Source organism: Elephantulus edwardii, unplaced genomic scaffold, assembly GCF_000299155.1.
Source record: "Elephantulus edwardii isolate Elephantulus edwardi_28Jun2011 unplaced genomic scaffold, EleEdw1.0 scaffold00076, whole genome shotgun sequence".
Classification (NCBI taxonomy): Eukaryota; Metazoa; Chordata; class Mammalia; order Macroscelidea; family Macroscelididae; genus Elephantulus; species Elephantulus edwardii.
In genome coordinates this window covers 2817173-2829432 of record NW_006399826.1, presented here as the reverse complement: position 1 = coordinate 2829432, position 12260 = coordinate 2817173, and the positions used below count along the sequence as shown (strand labels likewise).

At 41.5% G+C, this 12260-nt stretch overlaps 1 protein-coding gene across 7 annotated transcripts in view; it reads right to left on the bottom strand.

The window, feature by feature from the left end:
* The window catches only part of DTNA (dystrobrevin, alpha), a 451930-nt gene that overhangs the window by 26952 nt on the left and 412718 nt on the right, over positions 1-12260 (bottom strand). For 5 of the 7 annotated variants that reach the window (XM_006889171.1, XM_006889169.1, XM_006889170.1 and 2 more), the window contains 2 exons: positions 9706-9819; positions 3063-3159 (listed from right to left, as the gene is read on the bottom strand). In XM_006889171.1, coding sequence (XP_006889233.1) covers positions 3063-3159; positions 9706-9819 — 211 coding nt within the window. Of the gene's footprint in view, positions 1-1125; positions 1387-3062; positions 3160-9705; positions 9820-12260 lie in introns of those variants that run through there. The other 2 variants (XM_006889177.1, XM_006889174.1) reach the window with 2 other exon arrangements.

Here is a 12260-nt window from a genome sequence, read left to right as displayed (position 1 = left end):
CAACACCCCACGTATCCATTAATGGGCAGTTACACAGGCTGTAAATGCTCCGGTTCCTCTACCCAGGGAAGGTGAAGGAATTGTCTCTGAATAAAATGTGACTTTCATCAAGTAATTCTTTTCACAAAATACAAAAGAATGTAATACATTGTTCTTTATTGTTGGACATTACAGATTGGTTTTACACTTTCCTTTTTTTGTTTTGTTTTGTTTTTTTTACATACCATGGGAATGCAAGGTCAAATGTGTCCAGCATTTTGCAAACAGTCTTTGTTACACACAAACACACACAATGAGTAATAGAAAAAGAGAATACAGAGGAATCAAAAGATACGTTGAAGTTGGACAGGCTTGAGGTGGTGGTCGGATGGCTCCAAGGAAAGAATGTAAAACTTAGAAATATACAATGCTCCAGAGGGCTAAATATTGTCATACACAACTTGGAGACATGCACTCAAAAAGAAAGCTGCTTTTATTTGGTTTGATTTCATGTTATGTCTTTGAGTATACTGCTCCCTCTGCTGGTTTATTAACCTGACTACAGAATGAGGGAGGAGGCTCCACTCTAGATTACTTACTGCTTGAATCACAATTGGCCCCCTGTTCCACAAGTTGAGGGCAAGGATCTTATAAACTCCTAAGTGGAGAGGTTCTTACTGATAAGATAAAGGCAACTGTGACCTGGTCTTTAAAGACTATTCTCAATCAATAGTAGGGATTCTGCTTTTTGAGGGGATGTGAGGTAGGGAAGGAAGAACAGAAAAGACAGAAAGTGAATAAGGAGTTGCCGAGTACAGTCCTTCTCTCACAAGATGCAGCATCTTGGGGAGGCCAGTGGAGAACAGGGCACATTCATTACTTGATGAACAAGATACTGAATTGTCTGATTTTTAGAAAATAATATTTTACATTTTTTAAAACTGAAATGGAAACAACATTTGGAGTGGGAAAGGATGTAGAGATTTGTTTCTGAGAGCTATAGGTTTTAAGCTAACTTTTACCTCAGAGTAGCTTCAGTGACTGAGGTGATGACATTGATTCAGAGAAGGGTCTGAGATCAGTCTGAAACTTAGACCTTAGAGGTCTACAAAGTTCCAAACACATTATAATTTTGTTCCCTCTTTGAAAAGTTCTAATAGCTCTTCTTTTGATGCCAACAGTAGTAACAGTTATGGGGAAAAAAGTGTGAAATTTTTTCTATCTCCAGTCAAGCACTACATTGAAAATGAGGCAAATTAGTATGATTGTTTCTTTCTTTCCAAACTGAAGCATGAACATACATTAGAGGCAAAAGCAATGAGAAAAACAGCAGGACGCAGGCCCCTCCATTGTTAGTTAAGACCTGCAGTAGGGAACATAACTTACTCCCTGCTTCAGTTCTTCTTCCTACAGAAAGATTGAATCGATAATAGTTAGATTACCCATGGTTCTAGTCAGAAGACGTACATAGTGGGGGGAATAACATGAAAGGGAGAAAAGGGGAGACATCAACATGGCTTTGAGGACAGGTCAGGTTTTGCCACCTCAGTGGGTACAGTTCCAAGTTTATCTCATTTATATTTGAGACTACAGGCCCATCTCATTCTTCCATGTCCCTATCTTTCAATATGGCTCCTCTCTGTTCTGAGGTTAGAACATTCTGATACAACAGGCTGGGGAAAATTGCCAAGATGTCCACCAATATGGCAAGTCTCACTCCAATGCAATGGTCAGAAGCTGGAGGAGCTTCAAGAAGTAGCTCTTTTCCAAGCTTTCTGCCATTTTGGGAAGGGAATGATGAATGGCCATTGCTCTTTGTGTGATATATTTAACAAAGGAAACAGAATGAGTCTTAACGGGTCATCAAATGAGATGAAGCCAGAACTAGAAGCAGGTTATTCAGCATTTGGCCTTGTCTTACAATCTTGACACAACAACAAAAGCTGCAGTCTATAGTTTATGTGTCTAATATGCTGAGAAGCAAACTTTATTCAGTAAAGAAAAAGAATTGTCGACCTTGACTAACATCAATAGTGGGAAGATGTTGACGGACGGGAAAAAGGGTAAGGAAAACAAAAATATTACCTATGAGATAGTGGTGCTCAGACATGGTTTTGGAAAATATTTATTTAAAAATGAACAAGTGGAAAAAAGAAATCAGAAATAAGAGAGATAACGAGAGAAAGATAGCAGCAACAGATGATGGCACGTTAGGGACGTAGGGTTCACGACTGAAAGCTCTGCCGTCAGTGTGGCCCAGGCGAGCTGCCCCATTGCTCCTTCATTGCTCTCCTATCTGCGTGCCTTTGACATGTCCTCATTCCAACTCATAGTGGTTCATGCATGTTCACTTAAGGCACCTCCTATGGAGGACCATGATCCTCGATTGTGCATGGCTGTCCTTGACATGGACTGGCATTTGCTCTCTTACGGAGAACAGGATAAAGCATAGGTAAAGGAAGAATACCCTTTCTCAATGAAAAAGGATAGTTTCCAGAACCCTGCAAAGGACTGCTATCAGTAATTTTCTGAAACATTTTCCCTACAGAATAGTAAGGAATATAAACTCCTTTTATAGTTTGTATTTGAGGCCCATACATGTCTCCATGACTTGAACTAATGATACACAGGTGAGAGAAAATAGTTTACAGAAGCGAACAGAGTTGTTCTTAATAAAGCACATGATTAAATTTAATGGCTAAAGCTTGATTTTCTGAATAAGACTTTAGCGTCTCTCTGTCCAATCCCATCAGATTTACTGAAAACTATTAAATATAAAATCGTTCTAAATAAGTCCCATTTTATTATTTTTAAGAGAATAAAGGAATTGGAAATAATCCAGGAAGAAGCTATCATGGGCTCCCAGCAGTCTTGTTCCAGGAGAGGGAAAAGAATGACCATGACAGTGAACCAGTACCTTCTCCTGTGTCTGCAGATGTTCTGTATTGGAGTTTGGAGCAATATTTGGGACAAACGACATGTGGTAACTGGAGAAACCCCTGCACATTATGGTCACAATCATTTTACAAAGGCTAGACCATTTTACTGAAGGGTCTGAGAAACACCGGTTTGAAAGGCCTTACCTTTAGCAGCTTCATGAGGCCTTCCAACTGGACCATTAGCTCCCTCCGGCTCTCCTGGAGAGCAGACATCCTCTGTTCCAGCTCGTCCTTGCGCTGTCTGAGGAAGAAGCCACCCTCATCAGAAACAGCATTCATCTCAACGAGTTGATCACAGTCCCTACTCTTTTGAGTGGCATTATTGCTGTTAGGTGCTCTTGAGTGGATGCTACTCACAGAGGTCCTATCACCAACAGACTTGAAGCTTCTCCTGTACCATTCTCAGAAGCCGAAAAGAAGGCCAGTTCGAGCCTGTGTGGTTGTTATGTACCATTGAATCAGAACCAACTCACAGCTGAACCCTTTGTGGGTTTTCAGGGGCCATAAATCACAGAGAAGGAGAATGCCAATCTTTCTCCCACACCCAGAGCACTTGGTGGATTTGAACTGGCTGTGCCTTTGTGTTGACAGTGCAACTCCTTACTCCTAAACTAGGCGAGCTCCACAGTTACTAGCAAAAAGGTCTTTCCTGAGTCTTTGACAGAGTGAAGAGGCAGGGAATCTGATTTTCAGATAAGTGAACAGTTGTTGCTAGAGGTGGCTTTTATCTGTTAGAAGTCATACAAAACTCAAATAGATAGAAATCCTTTCAGACATTTCTCCCCTTCAACCCTGAAGCAAGGATGATGACAGTGTTTGCTTGCTCTGGACATGGCATCAGGAAAGACCAGTCACTGAAAAAGGGTCTCATGGTTGGTGAAGAGGCATCAGAGGAAATGCAAGAAGGGGCTGCTTCATGGGATGAACTGGCACAGCGCCTGCAACAATGGGCTCAATTACAGACATGATTGTGAGCAATGGAGTACTATGCAGCACTCAGGAGCAGCAAGTTCAAAAAATACTACATAACTTGGAGGAGACTGGAGGGCATTATGTGGAGTGAACTAACCCAGTCTTGTAAGGACAAATACAGTATAAGACCATTATTATAAAAACAGAAGGATAGCTAGTAAAACACGTACGGGGACCCAAGGAGGAGAAGGGTTGGGAGAAAAAGTGTGAGGATGAGTAAGGGTGAAACCACAGTGTTGCACAATTTTGAGGGTGGAGGGAGGGAATGAAGGAAATGAGGAGGATACAGTGGGGACCTGAAAAGACAGGGTAATGATGGGCAAGGCCCAATGATGATTAGTTTTAGAAAACATAATGCATGAGGATGACTGTATGAAACACAATGTGAATGAAGAAGAGTGTGAAATATGATGTATATGAACGTTATAAGCAAACCAATATAAAAAAATTAAAAAGAAAAATGTAATTAAACATACAATTTTTGGAAAAAAAACATAGGTTGTGAGGATGGAGCAGAACTGGCCAATGCATAAGTAAGGTCACCACAACCAGATTTGATTTGGCAGCAACTGATATTAACCATTAATTAATTAATTAATCATTCAGTGGAATTATTTCTAAATGCTTAATATGTAGTGGGCTCAGTGCTGGGCCATGGATTCTCCATAGACTATTAACAAAACCCACACCGTCACACAAGGCCAATGCTACAGATACTTCAAACTCAAGGGTCCTTTTAGAAGTATCACAAAATATATCTATTATCTTAGTTTTTGGAGATCTGATTAAGAAAAGTACATTTAAATATCTTTCATTCTTAGTATACAAAGTGGTACATTTTTTTTCTGAGGTAAAATAGTAACAATAAACACAATAAGTCTAAATATTTTGTTTTGGGATTAGGTTCATTAGATGAAGTGAGAATAAAGACATTTCTGTACTACTATTTGACATTGGAAAATGATCTACAGGGTTTGTGCTTCATTTTGTTTTCCAAAACTTCTATTAAACTGTCAGCAAAAAATGGAAACCATAAAAGACTTTTTATAATCTATCATTTATGCCCACACTAAGAATGTACAAAATTATCTTTAAATGGGGGGAAAATGAAAAACATGGATTAGAATATTAATAGCTTACTTTTGTCATAACTATGCATATGTTTTCCAAAGCAAATTCAGATGCATTATTTAATGGCCACTTGCGAATGATATCTACATCTTCTCTTTGCCTCCAAGCCATCTGAGTTTAATGTTTTAGACCTTGGATTTGAAAAATGCATGCGTGCTTTAATGATCACATGCTTTCATGACAGATGGATGATATCAAAGCAGATGGTGCATTGGCTGAAAACGGAACCTGGACTTATCAGATCTATAATATTTCAGTATTTGTAAATCTTTATGAAAGAAGACTGCCCGACTTTCTTCTATGGAGCTACCAGTGGATTCGAATTACTGAGGAAGACCCTCAATGAGAGGATTCACAGTGACTGCACAATGGGCTCAAGTGTGTTGAAATGGAAACAATGTTTGGAATGTGGAAGGATGTAGAGATTTGTCACTGAGAGCTGTGGGTTTTAAGCTAGCTTTAACCTCAGAGTAGCCTCAGTGACTGAGGTGATGACAGAACAGAATAGGGTTCAGATCTGTGCATGGGGTCACTATGAGTCATACCTGACTCTAATGTACATATAGAACAACAACAGCAACGGAAGCTGAGTGTTGTGCCATCAGTTTGACTGTGACTCCTAGTAATGCTAGAAACAATCTGAACTTTGCCCTATCCTGGGTTATCCTCCTCAGTTCTGATAGACTTGAGCCCATTGTTACAGTCACTGTGTCTACCCATCTGGTTGAGGGTCTTCTTATCGTATGCTGACCCTTCACCTTTGCACGCATGATGTCTTTTTCCAAGAGCTGGCCCTCCTGACAACATGGCCATTTGTCAGATGATGATAGTGAAAGGTAAAAATCCAAGAGGGCTTCCAGAGCCAGCTCCTCTAGTGTAGAGGTAGGCTTAGTGGGGTCCCTGAAGGAAAGAGAGAGGCTCCGTTCTTCTAGGTGGCTCGCATGTCTACAAATCAAAGCCAGGAAGCCTTAGAATTATGTCTGTTTCAACAAGGCAACATCGAGAAGGGAAGAAATATGAGCCGGAAAACTCATCATCAGTGATTCAGGAACTTTGAGAAGACTTCCCAGACTTTACAATCCAAAATGTAACTGGATTAATTTGAAGACCATTACTGACTAGAGGGAAGCCACTAAAATGCTAACAAAAGAATTCTTCCATACTGGAAAAAAATGGGCCAACCAATGCGAGTGGTAGAGACATTTCAGTTAGGCAGAAGGCAGCCCACTATGTAGAAGAATGACTATCTCCAAGCTGGTTTATTCAATTCTACTTACATGTATACCAGGCTTATCTTTCAACTTGTGAGTTCGGAGCATTTGCAAAGACTCTATTGGTCAAACAGAATTTTCAAAGAGGCATTCTCACTATCAACTTCAATGTGGGTTAGACTTCTACATAATGAAAACAATCTTTGTAACAGAACAAAAAACTCAACATCATGATAAATGGAGAAGAGATTGACTTTTAAGCATTTTGTTTTACCTGGATTCACAATCAATGCCCATGGAAATAGCAGCTGAGAAATGAAACGACAGACTATGTGGGAAAATTACCTTTTTTCCCCCTCTTTGTTGTGCATGGTCAAATCAGATTCGACTGGCACAGGAGGAGATGGTCCCTCCTCCTCCAGTGGAGCATCTGGTGGATTCGAACCACACACCTTCGGGATTGCAGTGCAGCTTCTTGCCAATAAGCCACCAGAGCTCCCTTTACAAATGACCTCTTTTAAAGTGTTAAAATAAACAAAGATATCACTTTGAGGATTAAGGGACACTTGACCCAAAACATGGTATATTTTCAAGTGTTCCACATACATATAAAAGCTGGACATGAGTAAAGAAGATTGAAGAATTGGTGCCTTTGAATTATGTTGCTGAAAAAGAACGCTAATTATCCCACGGATTGCCAAAAGAACAAACACATCTGTCTTAGAAAAAAGTATTGCTAGACTCCTTAGAAGCAAGAATGGTGAGACTTCATCCATACACTTTGAATATGTTATTATGAAGGGCTAGTCTCTGGAGGACAGTGTGCTTGACATGGGAGATGGTCAGGAAAAAAGAGGAAGCCCCTCAGTGAGATGAATTGATTCAGTGACTGACTGCAACACTGGCCTCAAATACTGCACTGATTTTGAGGTGGCGCAGAACTGCAGTAGATGGCATCAAACAAGCATTCAACTCAAACATCCTCGATAAGGAGGAGGCTATGAAACATAATTGCCAGCTTTCCCACGTTTCTATTCCTTCTCTGTGATTGAATGTTTTAGAATGCAGACAGAAATCACACAGTTTGGGAAAGGTGAACATTTCCATTAAACTATTATATTATCTAACAGTATTAATAGGAAGCTCTGGTGGCCTAGTGGCAAGAAGCTGCTTTGCAATCCTGAAGGCATGCAGTTCGAGGCCACCAGCTGTTCTATGGGAGAAAGATGGACAGTCTCCCATGAGATTAACAGCCTCTGAAAATCTGCTGGAGGGTCAGCTCTGGGTTGGTTCACAACAACAAAGGTATTAAAGAATATTTTCATGTTGATCACCTTCTCAAAGCTTCAGATTCAGCAGATCTTCTCTGCACAGATCAACTCTTTTGTGGTTGGCTACTCTAACTATGGTGGGTATGTGTTGAACTACTAGCTGAAAGGTTGACAGTTTGAATCTCCTAGCTCCTCTGCCAGAGAATTATGAGGCAGTTTGCTTCCACTAAGATTTAGAACCTTGGACACTAGATGGAGGGTCACCATGTGTAGAAATGGACTTGACGGCAGTGGGCTGGATCTGCCTCTAACCAAATACACTGGCATAAAGAAAGGTAGAGTGTATTCCAGCCAGACAGGGGCATGTGTGCCAGATGAGACAAACTGCTAAGATGTTAACAAGTCAGAAGACCAAGATTAGAATGGAAATTCCAGAAACATTTCCTATGGTTCATTATGTAAACATAATAAATAGGGACTTAGTAAAAGAAAAACAGAGTTAAGAAATTTGTGTCTATGCATGGACAAAGAAAAATGGCACTCTAATTCAGATAATTATTCTAAGAGGTACCTGTAGGTATTCTAAAAAGTATCACTCAGAGTTAGGTACCTAGAATGTACAAGGTACAATTAGTTAACAGTGTTTTGCTAACTAAAAGTACCTTGCGAATGGTCAATGTGACATTTTTATGAAGGGATGTTTTAGAGCTAATTTAGGAGCTGTTAACTATAGACAAATATGCTTAAGTGCCTGTCATATTCAGGGCATGTGGCTAAGTCAGTCTGACCCAGAACCCATACAAGGCTTTCATCTTGCAGGATGAACACAGTCCTCATCTAAGAGCTGCCACTTCTCGGGATTCTGACTCTGCGAAGCACACTGAGTTCAGATGCTGACTCAGAAGGCCTTCTATGGTCCTTTCTCATGCCGGTCTTTCACTGTGACAGATCAGACAACACTGCTGTTGTGAACTCTTGAGCTGATTCTGACTCACAGTGACTCTGTAGGACAGAGTAGAACTAACTACTTGACAGTTTTCTAGGCTGAAATCTTTATTAAGAGAACATCACCAGGTCTTCTTTTCTCCTGTGTAGTGGTTGTGGTTTTGAACCATCAACCTTGCAGTTATCAGCTACCTTGTATGTTAAAATGCTGTGCTAAGAGGGCCCTTTACTGTTGTTACGTACTGTTGAGTCAGACCTACCCATAGCTGACTCTCTGTTGGGTTTCCAGAAGCAGTAATTGGATGAGAGGAGATTGCCCAACCTTCTCCCATGCAGCAGCTGGTGGAATTGAACTGTGTGCCTTTGGTTGGCAACAAAGCATTACACAAGCCAACACAATTCACTGCCATAAAGTCAGAACTGATTCATAGTTGACCCTCTATTGGATTTCCGTGGCTGTAAATCTTATAGAAGGAAACTGTCCATCTTTCTTCTATGGAGCTTCTGGTAGATTCGAACCCCCAGAGTGGAGTGGCTTTTGGGTTAGAGGTCCAACTCCTTATGGACTACATTGCTAGATATTTTAAATTTCTTTACAGAAAAACAAGCTAAGAGGTCTACATGTTCCAGATTTTGATATAGAGTGACCAGGAATAAAGATTTTTTAAAAAATATTCAGATTCTTCTTCATGAGGCTTCAGGTAAATGTTAAGATGTAAAAATCTGTTACTTAGCTTTTAGAACTTTAATAAAGTCATTTGGTTTTTTGCGTGTTAGTTTTCTTGATCATTTGTGTCATAAACCCACTGATGATAGTCCAGATAACCAAAAAGTGTTCAAATTTCATACAGTGAGAGGGATTGATTATTACCTAGATATTACCAGTTTGTTTCCTCTGTATCAAATAAAAGATTAAAATAGAAACACTGCTCCCTCCAGTCACAGCCATTAAGAGTGTGCTTTTGTGGCTAAATGGGTAAGGAGTTACACTGCCAACCCGAAGGCACATGGCTTGAAGCCACCAGTTGGACTGTGGGAGAAGGAGGAGCGATCTCTTCTCATGTGACTTACAGCCTCTGAAAACCCACTGGAGGGTCGGCTGTGAGTCAGTCCCAACTCAAGGGCAATGAGCTTTGATCTGAAAACACAAGCGAACACACACCAAGAGCAAAGGCTGGCTGAGGACCATTACAGGCTCGGCATCACCGCAGATCTCCAGCACACACGTCCCTGGGGTTCCGTGGGTCCCTCTCTTACCTGAGAAGCCGAAGTTCAGCCAGCAGGGTGGGGTTTTGCTGCGCCTTCTCTGGGGTGGGTTGAGAGGCCTGCTCGTGCTCCAGTCGCAGCCTTTGGATCTCCTGTAAGATTTCTCTTAGGAAAGAGGAGGAAACAAAAAGCAGGTCAGTGAACTTTCAAGATAGCAACGTCTGAGCAGATCAAGGGCAGCAGAGCAAAGAGTCTCATCATATGGCTAGGCGAACGAATGAACTCACCAACTAAGACAGTCATTATCTTTATGACTGTGGCTATTTGGTCCTGGGGTGTCTTCTCCAATACACCTAAACCAAGGAGGTTCTGCAGTGTGTAGAGACAGCCTTGAGGCCAACTCTAGTCTTACAGTAGGAATCCTTGGATGGTATAGTTAACTGCTTAGTTGCCACCTTTGAGGTTTGGTGGTTAGAATCCCCACCACAGGCATTTCAAAGGAGCTGCTTCTGAGCAGTGGTAGCTGTAAAAATCTATGGAGAGCAGTTCTGCCCTGCAGCAAACAGGAATGTTTTGTGTTGGAAACCACATTTTTAATTTCTAAGTGAATAACCAGAGGAAAGTCTATCTGTGTTTCATTGAATATGCAAAGGCTTTTGACTGTGTGGATCACAACAAACTGTGGTTGACTCTGAGAAAAATGGGAATCTCAGAACATTTGACTGTACTAACGCGAAACCTAAACTTGAACCAGGTGACAGTTATCAGAACAGAACAAGGAGACCCTGCATGGTTCAAAATCGGGAAGGGCATACACCAGGGATGTGTTTTGTCTCCATTCTTTTTCAATCTATATGCAGAACAGATCATCTCAGAGGCTGGGCTGTATGAGGAGAAATGTGGCATCAGGATTGGAGGAAGATCCATCAACAACCTGCGTTATGCAGATGACACAACCCTGCTTGTGAAACTGAGGAGGACCTGAAGTGCTTGCTACAGAAGATCAAGGACTGGAGTCTTCAATATGGATTGAACCTCAACATCAAGAAAACAAAGATTCTCACCACTGAGCCAATTAGCAGCATCATGATGGACTGTGAAGAGATTGAGATTGTTAATAGCTTTAGTTTACTTTGCTCCACAATCAACACTCTTGGTACCAGCAGCCAGGAAATCAAGAGACGAATTGCATTAGGAAAGTCAGCTGTCAGGGACCTCTCCAGAGTACCGAAGAGCAGCAATGCCAGCCAAGAGGCTAAAATGTACCTGATTCAGGCCATAGTCTTCTCAATTGCTTGCTCTGCATCAGAGAGCTGGACAATGACTAGGGATGATAGAAAGATAATTGATGCCTTTGAGCTGTGGTGCTGGAGAAGAGTGTTGAATATACCATAGACTGCTAGGAGAATAAACAGGTTCATCTTAGAGAGGGTGAAGCCAGGCTGCTCCTTGGAGGCAAGGATTCTGGGGCTTCATCTGACATACTTTGGACATGTTGCAAAGAGGGACCGGTCCGTGGAGAGGGACATTATGGTTGGGAGGGTGACAACTCAAGAGAGGAAGACCCTCGATGAGATGGATTGACTCAGTGACTGGGGTAATGAGGGTAGGTGTGCCGGAGACAGTAAAGTTGGCATAGCAGCAGGTTTCAGGGTTGCACATAGGGTTGCTATGAGTTGCAAGCAACTCAAGAGCACATAACAACAAACAACAAGTGAAGAAGAATGACAGAAGAAGAACTGCTACTGTTGAACTGTCGAGGGGAGTTCCGAATGTCCCATGGGCTGTACCGAATGTCTCATGGGATGTACTGAATGTCCCATGGGCTGTACCGAATGTCTCATGGGATGTACTGAATGTCCCATGGGATGTACTGAATGTCCCATGGGCTGCCAGAAGATGAGTCTGTCTTGGAGGAAATGCAACCTGGGTGCTCCTTAGAGGAAAGCAAGGATGGTGAAACTTCATCTCACATGAATCTTTGGGCATGTTGTCAGGAAGGACTGGTCCTTGGAAAATGAGGTAGGAAAATGTCTCAGAGAAAGAGGAAAATTCCAATAGGATGGATTGAGACAGTGACTATAACAGTGGTATGGAACCTATCAGAGATGGCAAGACTGGCCCTGGACAGGATAAGGATCAGGTTTGTGTTTCATAGGATCACTATGAGTTGTAGTTGATGCAACAGTACCTAACAACAACAATAACGAAGGAGCCCTCATGATGTAGTAGTTTCAGTATTGAGCCTATTTTAATACTGAAAGATTGACAGTGCAAACCCATAACCACTCTGCAGGAAATAGATGAAGAATCTCCTTTCATTAAGATTTATAGTTTCAGAAATCCAATGGAGGGTTACCAAGAGTTTAACATAAGTTCGTTTTGTTTCTAACAATAGGACCCCTGGTTGTATGGTGGTTAAAGCATTCATCTGCTAACTGAAACACTGGCATCTTGAACCCACAAACTGCTCTGTGGGAGAAAGATGTAGCAGTGAACTTCTGTAAAGAACAGAGGCTTGGAAATCCTGTGGGGCTGTGGGTCTCTATTCTGTTGGGTTGCTGGGAGTTAGAGTCGATGATATATGATGCTGGGTTTGGGTTGGG